The 19,129-nt window shown below is 32.3% G+C and overlaps 3 protein-coding genes across 12 annotated transcripts in view; all 3 read left to right on the forward strand.

Moving 5' to 3' along the window:
* Positions 1-2,168: 2,168 nt before the first annotated feature.
* LOC18098476 (heavy metal-associated isoprenylated plant protein 24) lies at positions 2,169-3,090 on the forward strand. The gene is made up of 2 exons (XM_006382211.3): positions 2,169-2,417; positions 2,583-3,090. The coding sequence occupies exons 1-2, from the start codon at positions 2,261-2,263 to the stop codon at positions 2,876-2,878; spliced, it is 453 nt and encodes a 150-aa protein (XP_006382273.2). The 5' UTR covers positions 2,169-2,260; the 3' UTR covers positions 2,879-3,090.
* A 5,163-nt stretch (positions 3,091-8,253) lies between these two features.
* Positions 8,254-12,013, forward strand: LOC18098477 (uncharacterized). The gene is made up of 3 exons (XM_006382212.3): positions 8,254-8,682; positions 9,119-10,556; positions 10,652-12,013. The coding sequence occupies exons 1-3, from the start codon at positions 8,415-8,417 to the stop codon at positions 10,836-10,838; spliced, it is 1,893 nt and encodes a 630-aa protein (XP_006382274.3). The 5' UTR covers positions 8,254-8,414; the 3' UTR covers positions 10,839-12,013.
* A 2,490-nt stretch (positions 12,014-14,503) lies between these two features.
* The window catches only part of LOC18098478 (disease resistance protein RPV1), a 33,296-nt gene continuing 28,670 nt past the window's right edge, over positions 14,504-19,129 (forward strand). Inside the window, exons 1-2 of one of the 10 annotated variants that reach the window (XM_024601900.2) lie at positions 14,504-15,364; positions 17,175-17,468. In XM_024601900.2, coding sequence (XP_024457668.2) covers positions 14,811-15,364; positions 17,175-17,178 — 558 coding nt within the window. In that variant the 5' untranslated portion in view covers positions 14,504-14,810 and the 3' untranslated portion in view covers positions 17,179-17,468. Of the gene's footprint in view, positions 15,365-15,431; positions 15,556-15,654; positions 16,395-16,807; positions 16,970-17,174; positions 17,469-19,129 lie in introns of those variants that run through there. The other 9 variants (XM_024601898.2, XM_024601899.2, XM_006382213.3 and 6 more) reach the window with 9 other exon arrangements.

A 19,129-nucleotide genomic window follows, 5' to 3' on the forward strand; every position in this document is an offset into this window, starting at 1 on the left:
GATAAAACGCCTCGGTAAAAAGTCTGGAGTCCTGATTTCACAACAGACCGGGCTCCTTTTTTTTTCTTTTGCTTATTCTTCTTCTTCTTCTTCTTCCCCAAATGTAAAAAAACATTAATATCCATTTCTTTCTCCTCAACTCCTTCTCTTCTCCTCTATGTTCAGGTATGTATTCTTCTCATTTTTTCTTTTTTTTTCTTAGTTTTTTTTAATTAATATGCTTAATAAATTTGTTTTTTCCCTCCTTTTAGCTTCACTTGCAACTATATTAAGGTTAGATTTTTTTTTTTCATGTTTTTTCACTATATTTGTTTTTTTATTTTATTTTTAATTTTTTTGTTTGGAATAATTATATGAATATTGTTGTAGGATTTTTTTTCATACAAGATCAATTTTTAGTAGATTTATTTATAGGATTTTTAATTTTTAGCAATCACAACTTTTTTTTTCATATGAATTTTTTTAATTGAATTTATTTTTTCTTGTTATTTATTTATTATAAATTTATTTGAGTTGATTTTATTCTTTTTCTGGTTAAGTGTGGAAGTGTATAATATTATGACAGTGATATCACTGTCATATACATTATCATATATTTTTATTCTTTTTTCTGGTTAAGTGTGGAAGATATATATATATATATATATATATATATATATCACTGTCATAATAAATGATAATGAAAATATATGATAATGTATATGATAGTGATATCACTGTCATAATATTAGACACTTCCACACTTAACCAGAAAAAAAAAAGATATCTATATGAGATCATGAGTGTTAATATAAATAAAAAAGAAATTTTTTTTTTGTTTAAGATAAAAATATACAAAAATTATTTTTTAAATAATTTTAAAGTTAATTTATATCATTTTAAGGTAGTATTTGACATTATGATAAAGTTTTTTTTCAAAATTTTTTTGTTTAAAAATATATCAAAAATATTTTTAATATAAACACATCAAAACAATTCAAAAAAATAACAAATAATTTTTTAAAAATAACTATAAAAACAAAATATGAATAACAAGTAAATAATTGAAAAACAAAATAACACCGTGGTAGTTATTGAAAAACAATTATTATCACATTGCTAGATACAACCATGCTTAACCACAATATCACGAAGGCACCTGTATGAGAGATCTGGAACGGTAATGTATATAAAAAAATTTGTTTAAGATAAAGATAAAAATATAAAAATATTATTTTTTAAAAAAATTTAAAGTTAATTTATATCAATGTAAGGTAGTATTTATTATTGTGATAGAAATTATTTTTTAAAGTATTTTTTATTTAAAAATATATCAAAAAATATTTTTAATACTACATTATTAAAATAATTTTAAAAAATAAAAAAATAATTTTAAAACAATAAACTATAAAACAAAATATGAAGAACAAGTGAGGTACCGTTTGGGAACGCGGCTGCGGCTGCGTTCCCAAAAAATTGAATTTTTTTTTTTTTTTTGCTAAAATTAAATATGGTTTGTACGTTTTGGATCGTTTTGATGTGCTGATGTCAAAAATGATTTTTAAAAAATAAAAAAACATCATTGGCATGCATTTTGGCACGAAAAGTTATTTGAAAAGCACCTGTAACCACACTGTCAAACACGCTCTAAACATATTATCTGCGTTTGTTTTGTTCTGACAAATGTCAACTAGTCTGTGAAATCATTTAATGTTGTTCCAGGAAATTTAAAAGAATTTTGTTCACACCTGGAATTCCAAGAAATTCAAGAGTTCAATTTGTTCACACCCGGATCATTTAATGTTGTTCACGTAACTCCAAGAAACAATTATAGACATCGATCCTTACCCCCTCATCCACTTTTTATCAATTAGATTTTAAATTTAATGAACTCAAATATGTTTTTCTAGTGCATGCATGGGACTAAGCATGCATACCAAGGCTGTATTTTTTTTAATAATTATTCAATCTGTTTTTAAAATTTAAGAAATATTAAATTAATACTTTAATAATCTTGATATATTAATATTAAAAATATAAAATATAAAAAGTATTATTTTAATATATTTTTAACTAAAAAATATTTTTAAAAAACATTGTATCACGGAACACGCTTATAGGAACTATGAAAAGTCTAGTCTTCCTTTACTTAATTATCTTGAAGTAACTCATACTTTGTGTGTGTGTGTGTGTGTGTGTGTGTGTTTGTATATAGCTAGCACAGTCTGTCCTATAGGCTATAAGAACAATATTTTAGAGAGCGAGAAAAGAATTAAACACAATGGGAGTTGCCGGAACTTTGGAGTATTTCTCTGATTTACTAAGCAATGCCAAGAAAGGCAAGAAAAAGAAGCTGATGCAAACCGTAGCTCTCAAAGTCAGGATGGACTGCCAAGGCTGTGAACGTAAGGTCAAGAGTGTCCTCTACGGGGTTGAAGGTAGTGGTTATCTGTGCATGGATTCTAGCTTGTCTTCTCTAGCTAGCTAGCTACATGTACATCTTCTTTTAACCCTCTCTGTTTGTTAGCGTTTTGCCTTCTTTTCACGGTCTTTCTTTCGGTAAACAAATTAAACTTCGTACAAAATATATATCTTTCTTTTAGGTGATAAATCCGTGAAAGTAGACATGAAGCAACAAAAGGTGACCGTGACTGGGTTCGTGGAGCCAGAGAAAGTGTTGAAGGCAGCTCAATCAACAAAGAAGAAGGTAGAGCTGTGGCCTTATGTCCCATACTTTTTAGTGGCACACCCCTATGTTTCACAGGCTTATGACAAGAAAGCACCTCCGAATCATGTTAGAGCAGTTCCGGTCACAGCCACTATCAGCGAGTCCATCATTGACGACTACTACATCAACATGTTTAGTGATGAGAACCCTAATGCCTGCTCCATTATGTAAAGCGTAGATTAATGTTGACTATCTTGTTAACTAAACTCTTATTAAGACTTTCTTTTATGTATTTGTGGTAGATAATAGATACCGTAGGTTTTGATACGGCCAGTTTGTTCATAAAATAGTGTGGGTGGTTCTGGGACAGTTACTACTGTATAATGAGTGGTGCTTTTTGTGATTGAAGTACAAAATTCACAAATAAAAATAAAATTAGACCGGTGAGAAAAATATATTTATTCTATATATGCATTATATATCGAAACCCGGCCCCACCAGACATTAGGAAGTAGGAAAGGAATTTGAATGTGATATTCTCCGCATTAACTCCCCTCTAGCTATGGCTTGAAGTTGCAACAATATTGTAGTATAGCAGGGCAGGTCAATTTCTGCAAGTTCTGGCTTCTGGCATGGGATGCTACTGCTACAAAAAAAGCCAAGCAACCACTGAAGTTGTAGAGCAGTGCCTCTTATTTTCTTGAAGCTAACGTCTTGTATCATTACTTCTGATGGGGCCTGCGAAGGACATAGATAATCGCATCAACTTTCAGTATTTTTTAGTTCAAATTGATAGACTAGATATCTGTAAATCATTCAGATTTTTTTTAGAAGTGCATACCTTTTTATACCACTCTGATTATGTGGGAGAAAACACTTGATCTACGATAATCTCCATTAATTGTCAACGTTTTCCATGACCATATATCCACCAAATATTGCAAGCCAAGAGTTAATTCTCACACTATTTGATGTGTGATTTAGATGGTGCAATTCCTGGCATGAATTCCCAATACAGGTTATTCGTTTAGGTTTTTTCATAAGCTTTCCAGACATATTCATGATCTAGGTCCACAGTTTTTGTCTTTGCCACCAACAATTATTTTTGGTCCAAGCAAGTTTGCCCTTGACTGTCAAAAGCTTCAGCACCTAACAAGCTAAACTGGTCACTGGTTGATGTATGTGAACGTAACAGCCATCTCCTTCAAGATCAGCAGGAGCTTTCACTGTATCTTCAACTCGAGACTCAACAGCGGCCGGGCTCGCAAAGACCTGACATGGCCGCATGGTCTACCAAGTACGTTCAGTTTGGAATCAAAACTTGACTTGGACTTGTTGATGCACATGTATCTTTCCTTCCCACTACTTATAATTACTAGATGATTGTATCAAAATATAAAATTTGCATTTTATGGTGAATTTTTCAGTTTAGTTTTTCTCTTCTTGGGCATGTTATGTATCTTTATCTGTTTGTTACCATCTCATGAATCAGGATTGGCTAGTACCTTCACAATAAGCAATTGCAAAGTATATATGGAAACTGATTTTCCAGGAGACCCTCGCGTCTCAACCATATGTGTGTATCTATATATATATATATATATATATATATATATATTAAGGGTATGATTTGACTAGATATATAATCAAAAGATATTCCTACTAAGAAGCGCATGTTACTATGATATGGTTTTTAGCTCAATATCATGTAGTTAATCTTAGTTAGTCACAATCTATATGACTAACTTTCTTTTATCAACATCACTCCATTTTATATATATATATATATATATATATATATATATATATATATATATATATGTGTGTGTGTGTGTGTGTACATGTGTGTGTGTTTATTTTGTCGTTCAGACCAAACACCTTTTAATCTAAATTCCCTAACCTTATCTATACCATTAGGACAACCTATGATAACAATTTTAACTTTCATTTAAGAATTCAAACCTCTAGTTATTGTTGCAATTGAAATATATATATGGAAACAAATCTCAAACATGCACGGACCGTACGTTAGGGAATACATGATTGATATTTGCGAAACTTAATAGCTCTAATTCTGATAGTTTGAATCGGAAAAAGTGTGGATACAATTAAGCACATCGATCAAGATACAATTAATCCCGACGCTCATGTACTTAACCGTTAGGGAATCATTGATCGATGGTGCAATGATCATATATGACCCATACGTACCATTGTCGACTCCTTGCAGCTAGTGCATGGCTGGTGTCTAGCTAGTAAGCAAAATGTGCTGGTAATTGGCTCACACGTTTTGTGTTGCAATATTGATGTATAGCCACTAACTTCGAAGCTCATAATCAATGAAGTAAAAGCTCCACGTATATAGAAGTGTAACTTATGATCGATTTATGAGAATTTGTAATTTGTTGACCTCTGAATCTCCATGGCCATGCATCTGTGCAGATTTTACACGAGCCATTTGTCGCGGATAAGGGGTGATGGTGCCTCGGTGGTTGCTCCGGCCTAAGACACCTCGCCTATATATCTTGTCAAGAAGCTCGGGTTAAAATGGTGGTACGGGAACCCTCTCTGAATCTATATATACATATACATGCATGCATACACACACACACACACGTATATATATATATCTTGTGTGACCTCCTCTTACCTGAGGTGTCCTGGACTTAGGGCTCCTTACAGGAAATTCATGGGCCTTCTGTCAAGGGGTCGTTTGTACGTGTTTGACTGGCAATTGTTTTCCGGGGAATGCGCAGGTTTACATGCAAAAAACTTAAGGGCAAACCTCTAAACAGAGAATCTGATTAGGTCCCATGTATTTGATTGACTCTTTATTAGATCATTCTATATAATTAGTTTTCAAAATCAAGAGGTTTCTCTTTTTTTATAAAAAAAATCTCTGCACGTTTTATATATATATATATATATATATATATATATATATATATGACATGTTGTGTTTCTTTATATAGTTTGGTTTATCATGATTCACGAGAATTTTATACAATGTAAAGCAAAAAATTAGAAATTTAAGAGAATTAGAGAGTTTTTAAGAAAAATAAAAATCATATAAGTTTTACATGATTATTAATCAATTTTTTTCAACATAAACTAACAAAAAAAATATGATTGAGAATCTATTTGTATATATATATAAAAAACTTAATTGAAAATATTTTTGTGTTTTGTAATAATTAAAGAAAGATAATAGAATAATGTTTCTTGTATAAAATAAGAGGCTTAATTAATCTAATGTGTCAGCCTTCTTCTTTATATTTATGAATAGAGCAACATTCATATAATAATATAGGTTATACTACATAGAATAACTCTATATAAGGTAATTATAATATTTCTTATAAGATAATACGTTCTGTGGTGGAATGTTATTTGTAAAAGTATTTTTTAATTAATAATGTATTAAAATAATATTTTTTATTTTAAATTTAATATATTAAAATCATTAAAAAATATCTAAAAATATCAATTTAATATATTTTCAGACAAAAAATAATTTGAAAAATATATTTCAAAACCATTTAGGAGTGTGGTAGCTTTCTCTTTTGAATACTTCTCGGAAATATGTTTGTCTTGAAAAAATATTAAATCAATTTTTTTTAATTTTTTTTATGATTTTAATATGTTAATATTAAAAAAATTTAAAAATCATTTAAATGGATGACCATTTCATATTTTCACCTTAAAAGTTACGGGGATAATTAAATTTTCATGGCCTTACGTGCGTTTACGCGTTGAGCTGCCTCTAGAACAAAAAGTCAAGTACTCCTGTCCCTACTTTTACTTCTTCTACTAAAGGGAACTCAACTCGGTCCCTGAGTAAGACAAGCAATGCAATGGGTCCAACTCTTAATTTACTTTTCCTTCTCTCCCCCGTATGACTTTCTGTAGATTTTAATTTTATGCTAGCTCTCTTTAGCCAAAAAAATCCCCAAATCTTACGTTAGCATTATCTTGTCAAATGCCATATTCAGTTGCTCTCCTCTCCTTGAAGAGGCTGACCAATCACTCTGAGAAATAGTTTTTTTTATTAATTTAAATATTATATTTCAGACGAACTTATATGTATTCAATTAATTTTATAGAATTAATAATTATATAAGTCTCTAGTAATTCTCAGCAGACTCGAACTCACAACCAGTATTATAAAAAATACCTATCCTTGCCATGATTAGCGCAACAATATATATAAAAACTTTACCATAAGTATATTTCCTTAAGAAGCAAGAAACATATATGTACGTATACTGAGGGCAATATTGTCGAAGAAGCCAAGAATTCAAACCAGACAAATTCTTTTAACACTTTCCTTAAGAAGCAAGAAACATATATGTATACTTAGGGCAATACTTAGGGCAGTATGTTTATAATTTAGTTATTTTATCAACCTTGTTTCTTTTTCTTGTTTGAGAAATTATTTAATTATTAAACTAGATTTTAATTAATCTTCATATCTCGTGGATTGATTACTTGATTAGCTCCCATAAAAACTATATACAAGGATTAAATTATAATTACCTTAATAAGAATGGAAAAGAGGGTTTCTTCATTTTTATTTTATTTTGTGGAAGTTTTATTTTTCTGCACAACATAAAATATAATACTAGTTTAAAATAATATTACGAATATATAACTAGTTTAAAAGAATATTATATTTCAAATGGGCACTGCAAATCTTGATTTTTATTTTATCTCGATCTTCCATCATATTTTTTATAGATTGAAATTCTATAATCACCGCTCGTATATTTAGGATTTACTGGTATTGTGACTTGTTTTATCTATTTTTTTATATCTCAATATAAATTTTATTGGTTTTTTCATGGATACTGTTTAAATATAGTCATGTTTTTAATAAAAAATGATGATTATATATATATAAAAAATTGCTCAAAGACTTCTTCTCGTACTGACATGGCACGTGGTGATTGGTAATTTATACATGTCAAGACTTGATTCATTGGTTTCTTAGACAATCCAAAGCCAGTATCGGTCATCAATGCATAATGACCCAACAAACCCCCACTTGACCCCGAGCCCAAGATTTAATTGGAAAGCCCATGTAGTCCACGTCAAAACCAAACCTTTGACCAAGTCAAACCTGTTAATTGGTTATCTATAATCACACATTTTATTAATAAAATCACTAATTACAAAGGTAATAATAATCAAGTACCGGATGAAATCAAGAATTTTAAATAATTAAATATTATATCTCATTTCCATAATTACTTGATTATATTTTCATATATACATTTTAATTGGTTATCTATAATCACACATTTTATTAATAATGTTTTTTTTTAACAACTCCCAACCCAATTCATCTCAACAAGGAAAAAAATATTTATTTAGCACATTAATAAAAAATATTTACGAATCTTAATATGAAAGACAAGTATAATTTCCGACCGAATAATTTCTCCAAAATAATTATAATTTCGAGTATAATGAATAATTATTTATTAACAATCTTGGATATACTAAATAATTAACAATTACTTATGAGAGGGCATGACCGTAATCTAAGCTATCCTCCAAGAACCCACTACTTAGCTTAAAGCCACCGAACCACAAAACACAAGAATCCAATACATAAAGACGTCGTCTTTTCCCCTCTTTCTCTCTCTCTCCAACAAAGCGAAGATAGGTTAGCACAACATAGATACCAAAACCACATCTTCATCATCACCACCCTCTAAATCTCCGCTTCCAAAACCACCTTTTTTGCCGGGGATCTCTGTCATAAATGGGAGGAGAAAGAGGAGGCGGAGGAGGAAGAGCAGAGGCACAGTATGTGACCGCCAAGATTTCAGTTTGGTGGGACATAGAGAACTGTCATGTACCTAGAGACTGTGACCCTCATGCCATAGCACAAAACATAAGCTCAGCACTTGTCAAGATGAATTATTGTGGTCCTGTTTCTATTTCTGCTTATGGTGACACACATCGTATCAATTCTGCTGTTCAGCAGGCGCTCTCTAGTACTGGGATTGCTCTCAATCATGTCCCTGCAGGTATCTTGATTTTACTTCTACTTTTTGATGATTTTGCTTCATGGGGTGTTTGATTGTTGGTGTTGCTCTCTTATTGATTAGTCAAGAAAGATCGGATCTTGTTCGATATCTTGGCTTTCTTGGTGTCGGTGCGATTGATTTTGGGCTGGGGTTGATTAAATTATTTGTCTAAAAGACTGAGTTGACTGAACAGAAAGGGTTTGTTAAGATTTGCATAGCTGACTGATTTTTGGTGATTTCTTTTATTATATCTCAAGTTTTGTTATTGAAATAGGAAATTGCAGGTTGACTATATGTGAATATGTTATAACAACAGTTGGATGTTTTGGTTTTTGAACATTGAGTCTTTTTTGCTGTTTATTTGTTATGTTTTAGAAGATTTGATGTTTGGATATGGTTTTCACTGTAGTTTGTAATGTTATATGTGAATGAACAGGTGTTAAAGATGCAAGTGATAAGAAGATTCTTGTTGATATGTTGTTTTGGGCTGTGGACAATGCCGCGCCTGCTAATTATTTGTTAATTTCTGGTGATCGAGACTTCTCTAATGCTCTTCATCAGTTGCGAATGAGGAGATACAATATTCTTCTGGCACAGCCCCAGAAAGCATCCGCACCCCTTCTTGCGGCTGCAAAGAGTGTATGGCTCTGGACAAGTCTTTTGGCAGGAGGACCGCCTCTCAGTGAAGGTGAATCACTGCAACCTGATAGTAATAGCTATATGTCCACTTCAGACACTTCACAGATTCCATTGACTGATGCGGCTCAATTAAAACAACCAGCGGATTCCTATTCTGAGAATTCGTATCTGGCAAACCAGAAGTCTCCTTACACAGCAAGGGGTTATGACAATAAGCAGAAAGGGAAAAACATCCGAAGAAGCCCAAGCCAGACAAATGGATCAAAGACAACAAGTGTGCCTCTTTGGACCCAAGAAGATCAACATAATACAAACTCTCACCAACCGGGTACTTATTTCCCTAGAGTTCCCCTTAGTGGACCTGCCCCGGATTTTGTTCATGGAAATACTAATTTTACTTGGTGTGATGTCCCCTATGTTAATGGCAACCACCAAAATCATTATACACAGCAATTAAGGCCAAACAATTCAGCGATGCAACCTGACTTTGCAGCAGGTGGTTTTTATCCTCCTTATCTTCACCCCCGTGGTCCTCCTCCAATGCCTGCCAGGCCCAACGGAACAAGTTCTATGCCTGCACCATATATGAGTGCGCCTGATATTGGTAATTTGAACATTTCTGGATACTCCATCAACTTTAACCCTCAGCGTCGAAATCCAGAGGTAAAACATGATTCCAAGAAGAAACTTCCCCGATCTGTAAGCTCAAGTAACTCGCAAAATGGAAATATGGCACATAACTCTCCATCAATTTACCAGGATGAGATGCCCAACCATAGATACTCCAGTCATCCAGAATATCTGTCATCATCTTCATCAGCAATGGGGGCTAGTGTTGCTCCAGGAAGTGTTATATGGGGGAGTCCAGGATGCCCAAAACCTTCTGAATACGTTCAAGGCCTTATAGGTGTGGTCTTGCTTGCCTTGAACACCCTTAAAAGTGAAAAGATAATGCCAACTGAAACAAATATAGCTGACTGCATCAGATATGGAGATCAGAAGCAGCGTAACACTGACATTAAGAAGGCCCTTGAGTGTGCCATTGAGCATCAGATGGTAGTGGCACAGAGTTTAGGTGCAATGCAGTTGTTTGTTGGTAAAAACGAGAAACTGTGGAAATGTGTCAACCCTATTGGTGGCAGCCCGAAACAAATCCCAAAAGCAACATGGGATGAAATTCAACTTTTTCTGATATCCCCTGCCGGGCGATCTGCAATCTTGGCTTCTCAGTGCAGGTAAAGCTCACCAGTTTCTTGAACTCAATTTGATTTTCTGAGTTTCAATTCTAACTTTGAAAATGCTGTCGTGTATTCTCCTATGCGATGTACAGGTATGAAGCAGGTACTATTTTAAAGAGAAAGTGCTTGAAAGGACATGCTCTGGGTGATATCCTTCAGATCTTGAACATGGTAATTGGCTATAAAAAATGGATCATACATCATCCATCAGGATGGCAACCAATTAGCATTACACTATCAGAGATCGAGAGCGATTTATGGTCTGCAGAGGGCACATAATATTAACTATGGTAAGGGAAGGAGCCTGCAGTCAGCTAAGGGTAGTATTTCAATGATGCTTGGCTCGGCGTGAGGCTGGTAAAAAAAAAAAGGTTCCAAATCCTTGAAATTGGAAAATAGGTAGTAAAAGTTAGTTTATTTATGCTGGCGTCTTTAGTGCATAAGGATGGCCATCTTATATCAACCTTTTGTTTTCTGAGAAGCTCTTAAGTTTATCTTGAGGTTTAGTTAAAAGAAGTTCTTGGACAACCTCAAGTCAAGGAGACAATTTTCCGGGGAGCATATTTTCTAGCTGCAAATCTATCTACTTAATGCAGTTAGGTCTTCCTTTTATTGTTCAGTAGTGCAATGGGGTGGTGGCCTTCGATTCACTCTTGAGCTTCTAGCACACCACCACGATTAAACCATGATTTTACTTTTTGTAGTAGGAAACCTGAGCTTTCAATTCAAGCCATCTACAGAAATTTTATGGATGAAGAAGATCTTATCTTCTAGCATATATGCCTTTCAACAAGTTTATATAACCACCTAATAGCCTCTTAATGGATTGCACCTGAGATGGATTTTGTTACTTGTCACCTGAAATTTCTCGGGGAGTTGCATTGGTTCTCAGAATTCAGTTTATTTAAGGTGTACACCAATGATGGAAAACCAGAATCTGCTATTGCTTATTCTAAGCTTGACTACTGGATGGAAACAGAAGATGGAAGTTAAGCGATGAAAGAACCAACTGAGCAAAGCAATATGTAATTTATGCAAATTTGGAAGATTTTTACAACAAATTGACCTATCACATTTGACTGTGATTTAGTCTTGAAGAAGTCAAGACAGGAGAACACAACACAACAACAAATGATGGGTGTATGCTGCAGGGATTGGATGCTGAAATCATCTACCTTAGGGGGTATTCTAACTTGGGTCGTTAAAAAGGTGATGTTCATGCAACTTTTCTGGTCATCGGATGCTAAAGCCCTTTCTTTTTCCTTCTTCTGCTTGTTGCTGTCATGGATGGTAAAGTATGTGTAAACCTCCAATATAGAAGTTTGAGTATATGAGATGCGTGAGGAGCTGCTTGCTTAGCATTTTGTGTGTACCTTGTAGTTCTCTCTGGCTTGTATGGCTTTGATGGATGTGTTTGCATTTAAATGAAATGATATTTGTTCAGCCTTTCTTCATTATCTTTCTCTTTGAAAGAATTAGTTTATCTTTTTAGCCCTTTACTCTTGTGGATATATGTCATTGCCACAGCTGCAGTTCCTTGTTCTTGGAACTGAATAATAATACTATTATGCAAACTTTCATCTTCTTAAACAGCGATGATGTGCTGCAACTTATTCAGTGCTTTGGTTGTCTTTGAATTTCAACCGCATGTTTTAGCTTTTGATCAGTTTGAATCAGATGCTTGTTATCTGTGAATCAAACATTACAAGAACTGGAAGATTTGCGTATGCCATCCTTTTAGAGAAGGCGGCAAGTGGGGTGCTGACTGGTTGCTCACTCCTTGACAATTGGAGTTCATTATATTTGATTCATCATCAATAAGAATAGATATCAGGATGTAATAGGGGTTGCAATTCCCTGTTTAATTTGTCTATAATTTTTTTTTTCCTATCAAAACCATGTGGATTTGATGTTTTAAAAGGGTACATATGCTTTGAAAGGACTTACCCTAGGCAGAGGGTTTAAATATCAGGGTATATACCTTAAAAATATGATCCATACAAGTTTTTAGAAAAGAACATAATTCATAAAGGAAATAAGAATAGAAGGACAAAAGGACAACACCCTTTTGCCTTTTTCCTTGCTTCCACTTCTATCTTCCCCTACTCAATCAGCTAGACAACTACTGTTCCCCCAAACATAATTAAGTTAGAACAGGAAACGTGAGGAATTAACTGCATCAGATTGAAAATCCTAAAAATTTAAGGAATTTGGGAAATCTTGAGAGATAAGGGAAATTGATTTTGGTCAGAGGGAGAAGAGAATAACTGTGTTTCTGCGTCATCTTTTCATAATTATTTTAAGTTATCGGGCGTGTAAATATATAATTTATGAAAAATTGGTTGGAAAGTGTTTATGTGCTAAAAAAATAGAAGGTATGTAGTAATTTTTTCATAAAGAAAATTTAGGTCAATACAAAGCTACTTCCCGGACCAAAACTTTTCTTTTAACAGATAATTTTTTAAAAAATTGAGATTAAATCAATTGAATTCAATTCAATTTAATCAATTCAACTTATGATTCAAGTTATAGAATCTATTTTTTAAAATTTAATTATATGATAAATAAAATAAAAAGACCAATTTAAAATTAAATAAAAAACAAAAATTTAATATTAAAGATTGAAATTGAACATACTAGACCAAGCGCACATGTTGAAACAAAATAATATTAATTCTTCATTAATATCATAATATGATATACAAAAAACAATCGGGCAAAGTTTCATTTTTTGAATCAATAATGACATAATAGTGATTTATCATTTAATTTTTATAATTCTCACAAACTATTAATTTACACCCATTTTATTTTTTAAAGTAAAACATTGTTTTATTGAAAAAAGAAGAAAGAAGCATATGTTGTGTTGTCTACCTATCCAAAATCCAGCTATTAATGTGATAATTGAAAATTCAAGTTTAATTTTTTTTTCTGGTTTAAAAACTTATTTTCATTTAAAAACATTTAATACATACCTTTTAAAACCTAAAAAAAACCCATTTATCAACCTAAAAGCCATCCAAAACGGTTCAAAAATGCAAAACCAATCCCTCTCGACTTCGATTTGTTTTTCTAGTTAAGATTAAGATTTGAAACAATCATTGTTAAACTTTTTTTATTTAATAAATCTCATTGATATTAAAATTAATTTTTTTCATGAATAAAATTAATATTAACTAATGATTTTCTTTTTTTTCTATTGAGATCCAAAGACTCTCTTCTCTTGAGAACTGAAATATCAAGAAAATAAATTTTTAGACTAAAATGGAAATTACAAAACCTATAGTGACAGTAAAGAAAGAAATAGGAAAGTACGAGGATTGAAAAGTAATTCTCCATAAAACTTTTGGCTCATGTACTTGTAGTAATTTGATATGGTAAGGCAAAGTGTATTTAATAAAATGGTAGCTTTTATGGTTATGATATGAAAAAATAAAAATATTTTTAATTGAGGTTTGTTTGATATTTATATATATTCGGTTAAAATTGAGGTTGAATAAAAAGTAGTTTAATGTGTTTTGTTAAGAATGATTTTCAATTTGAGGTTATAAAATAACTAAAAAAGATATATATTAATATTGATGATTTTTAATTTAAATATTGTAGATTTAACTACTGCTATTACATTATGAAATAAATAATATTTTATATAAATTTATCCGACAAGGACTACAGTTTCCATAATTTTTTTGAGTGTGCAACAAAATTAGATAAAATATCATCAGGAACAAAATTGAAATTACGATCAAATTCTATAAATGGTAGACCATCATGCAATCTTTTTAATTGATGTTGTGTATTGAATGATATTAAATATTTTTTTTAAATAAAATAATTAAAAATTAAAAAAAAATTAATTTTTTTACTAGATGAAACCCAGAATAATATATTTAAATTGAAGCTGACCTGATCCAACCATTAACAACGGATAAATCTAACTGTGCAAAGGGAGTTTTTAGTTCACTTTGCACTGTTGCAACAGTGCAAAGTGAACTAAAAACTTTGTTTGCATAGTGAATTATAATTCACTCTGTACTGTTCAAAAGTAAACAGTTAATTCACTCTGCACCGGAGAGACAGAACGCAGGCAGAAAACAGTTCTAGTTTCTAAAGAGAACCTTTGGAATTTCTTCCTCCTTCCGCCGGAAAACCCTCTGAAACGTTGCCGCTTCGATTCTATCTTCTCCCAAAGAATCAAGATAGATCTTCATCCATCCAACTCAAAAATCTTTGCCTCTCTTCATCAAACCCATGGCTTTCAACCCAGTGACCCTAATCTTGTTTTTTCTCTCCTTAATTCCTGGGGCTACTTTGACACCCCGGACGTGTGACCCCTCGTTCAGAGGCCCAGGGCTAACTACTTACGATGTCTTCTTGAGTTTTAGAGGTGGAGATACACGCCAACATTTCACCGACCACCTCTACAAAGCTTTAACTAGAGCAGGGATTCCCACTTTCAGAGACGACGATGAGATCCGGATAGGAGAGAACATTGAGTTAGAAATCCAGAAAGCAATTCAAGAATCAAAATCATCTATTATTGTGTTTTCTAAAAACTACTCTTCTTCAAGATGGTGTCTTGATGAACTCTTGATGATCATGGAACGTAGAAGAACTGTTGGGCACTTAGTGTTCCCAGTTTTCTACGATGTTGATCCATCTGAGGTGGGGAACCAAACAGGGCAATTTGGTGAAGAATTTGCTAAGCTTGAAATACGCTTCAAGTATCAGATGGAGAGGGTGGAGGGATGGAGAAGGGCTCTTAAGGAAGCTGCAAACATGGAAAGGATGGTTCTGGAAGACAGGTACTAACCTCTTCTTTTTTAATTTCTTCGAAATTTGTTTCATTGATAGCTTATATTTTTGAATCAGCTGAGCATTTAGGAATGCGTAATTTGACTTCGATCGTTCGATACTCAAACATGGCTAAGATTTTCAATTTTAGGCTCTAGGAGAATGCTTAACATCATTGAAATATGACGCATGTTGAGCCACATAGCTAGGGTGTTGTTTTTTCTTGCTAATCAACATGTGAAAAGACATTCAATTACTTGGAACCATGGCTTCACGAGACTAACACAGCCAACTATCCTAGGGAAAAGAGTTCGACCAGAATGAAAGAAATCTTGCATTTTACTAGAGAAATGAAGACATTGAAGGGATATTCTTGGACATTTCAAAGATTAGTTCTGAGATTAATTTAAGCTCTGGAGTCTTTGTAAGGAAGTGCAAACTTAGATCGCTCAAAATTTATTATTCTGGAGTTAAAAATCACTGTAAAGTGTGTGAAATATGTAACCTTAGCAACTGTGAGCACCTTTCAAATACCAGATTTTTCAAAGGATAGAAACCTTGAGAGATTGAATTTCCAATTTTGTACAAGTTTCTTATCTCTCTTACGAGTGGAAGTTGTTCAAGACTTCTTATCTCTTAACCTTTCTAGTTGTTAAAATATCAATAAGAAAGCATGCAATTGGGACCAATATATAATCAAGCTATTGAAAATGTTAGGATCGGTGATTGATGCCCAAACACACAACAAAACAATTTAACGTGGCTTGGCAATTTGCCTATGTCCATGGAGCAGCCAATTTCATTATATAGAGAGAAAAATACAATCTACAACAATGAAGGAGGAGGAACTCCTCACTCAACTCCCTCTCTTCGTAATTGCCTTACATTTCTCTTATCCCTCTGCGCTTGCTACTGCAAGCTGCTACATTTTACTGCTTTCTTTTGGCCCTCACACAACCTCTATTTTATAGTGGAAATGGGGGAACATCCATCCCACCTCCACTTAACTCTCCCACTTTATGATATTTGATAAGAAATTTTAGGAAACTGCAATTTTGTTATCTTTCCGATTTGCTTACAAGCCTTAACTTCAATAGTCATGGTGCTAGACTGCTAGTAATCTCATTACTGAAACCTAACTCTGCCTTGATTTCTTTATTGAAACTATAATCACAAACAGCGTTGTCTCTTTCAAAAAAAAGATAAAAAAGATAAAGTAGTCTGCATACGTGCACTAGTCATTGTAGAACTCTTTCCTAATCCAATTGAAGTAGGGATGAGCTAGTGTATCAATTACTATTGTAGTATTGTCTCTCCATTCATTAGGCATCTTCCAAACACATCCATAGAATTCTTCTTGCTTGCTTCATTTTCTCTAAATTATTGATAATTGTGTGACATGTTTATCCATAACTTAATAACACCACCATCTAACTTAAAAGTTATTTAAACAGAAACTGGAACTGAGGACGATAAACAAGGGCTGGTTTGTTAGATTAGCCTCAAGTCAAATGCAATTATTTTTGTTTTTCATGCTTTTTCGAAAAAGCCGACCAAATACATTCAATCCTACCATTAGGATTACTTAAACATTCTGATGGTATATCCATCGCAAACACCACTGCTAGAAATCATGGTATCACCTCATGCTGGCCATTTATTTATCGTATATATAAGCTAAGCTGGTGAAGTTGCATAAGGACAGCCATAAAACTAGAACTAACTGAAACAAAAGCTCAAAACAGACTAAATTGTAATGATCATGGATGCTTGGAGGGCACATTTTGCTGCCCATATTTTACCATTTGGTTCCATCTGAAGTTAGGAACCAGGAAGGGAGATATCATGAAGCGTTTTCGTCACACGAGCAAGGCTTCCAGGTTGAGATGGAGAGGGTGGAAGAGTGAAGGGCAGCTCTTAGAGAAGCTGCAGATGGCAGGGATGGTTCTACAGAACTGGTTCGTCATATTCCTGTTTCCTCCTGATTCTAGTAATACCTAGGCAACACAAGTTAAGGAAGACGTTCTTTTTAGGTAATAAACTTTTAAGCAGGCAAGGACAGAGCAATTTATTTTCAGGAGCAATCCTAGTTCTTAAGCATTCTGAATTAGACAATCTAATCATTGGTCAAAAGCTCCCTACAGGTTAGCACCAAAGGATGAACACAATCAGCCTAGAAAAAATTGAAATAAAGAAAGCTTGAGACCAAAAACTCAATCCCAAACTACAGGAGCAATCTGATGCTTGTATTTGACAAGTATCCACAAGATCTACCCATCTCAGGACGGATCATAGGCCGTACAGGCTTTGGTATTGGTAATTCCTAGGCATAGCTTCTCTTTCCCTTTTGTTTTGTCGGTATCTCATGGAGAAATTAGTAGTTGGGCCTTCTATAGTGTCAAAATAAAAATTACCGGCCTCAAACGGGTAAAAAAAGATTCTGGCCGGGAAAAGAATTTTAATTTTAAAAGCGCAAAATGGTTTTATGTGTTCAAATTATGTGTTTTTTTTTACTTAAAAATATATATAAAAAATTTAAGCTTGATAAGATTTTTAGTATCAGATTAATTTTGGTTTTTGAAGTGGTTTTCTACTTTTTTTGAAGGTCAAAGATTAGTTTGATAAGATTTTTAGATTGTTTTCTAGGTGTTTTAGATAAAAAAATAAGTTGAAAATAGGTTTTTAGAAGGAGAAAACAACAACTTTTTTTTTTGAATCATTAGGGAATTTTAGATGATATGTTGTCTATTTTTTTCAACAAAAACTCATTCGCTCCGTTAACTTAAAAAGAATAAAGACTCGTGTATGTGGGCTTGTCATCCACCTCATTCACATAAAAAAAAATTAAGAGTTGCGCTCAGGGCCTAACCTTGTAGGTCTATGTTGGGCCCTTTTTTCATGGGCCGGATACTTGGCTTGTTGCTTACTAAGCCCATCAACGTCTTGATTGTTTTGTTTTTAATTTTGTTTTTTAATTAAAAAAATTTTTAAAATGATTTTTTAAATTTGTGTTTTACTTTTATTTTCTTTTTTTATATAGCCTTTTTTTAAATAGAAATTATTTTTTAATTATATTGGATGTGTTTAATTTTTAAAGGGGTTGATAATGTAATTTTTTTTAATATTTTATTTTTAAATTTGTTTTAAAAATGAAAAATATTTATTTTTATAATATTTTAATGTACAGCCTTGCATAATATTTATTTTTTTTATTTTATTCAATAAATTTTATGTGTGTTGATTTCTATTACAAATTGATTTTAATAAATAAATTCATCAAACACAACCATGTAAATAACTCGTTAAATATATTTGTCTTGATTTTTCAATTTTATTTTTATTTATTGTTAATGACTTTTGTATCATTTATTTACACAACGATTCTTGATTTATTTAATTCAATATGTGCATAAGTTTCTCGATTTATATTTAGACATTTTTTTATGTAAAAAACATGTTGAAGAATTTTACATGTTTATTTTTTTTTATCATGTATTGATGTTTTCAATTTGATTTTTATTCTTTGGATTTGTGATTTTTTTCTCGACCCTTTTATTGTTTTTAATTTCACCATTCAATTTAAGTTGATAATGCATTTTTTTTTCTATTTCGATTTTCATTCTTTTGATTTTTTTTCTTTTGTTAATATTTTTATTCTTTTCAATTTAACTTTCAAATGGATAAATTGTTGTTGCCCTTTAATTTATTTTTTAATTTTCATCTTAACCCTTATTTTTTTAATTGCTATTTTTTTAAAAAAATTTGTGTAATTTTTT

The sequence above is a fragment of the Populus trichocarpa genome, chromosome 5 (genome assembly GCF_000002775.5).
Source record: "Populus trichocarpa isolate Nisqually-1 chromosome 5, P.trichocarpa_v4.1, whole genome shotgun sequence".
In the NCBI taxonomy this organism is placed as follows: Eukaryota; Viridiplantae; Streptophyta; class Magnoliopsida; order Malpighiales; family Salicaceae; genus Populus; species Populus trichocarpa.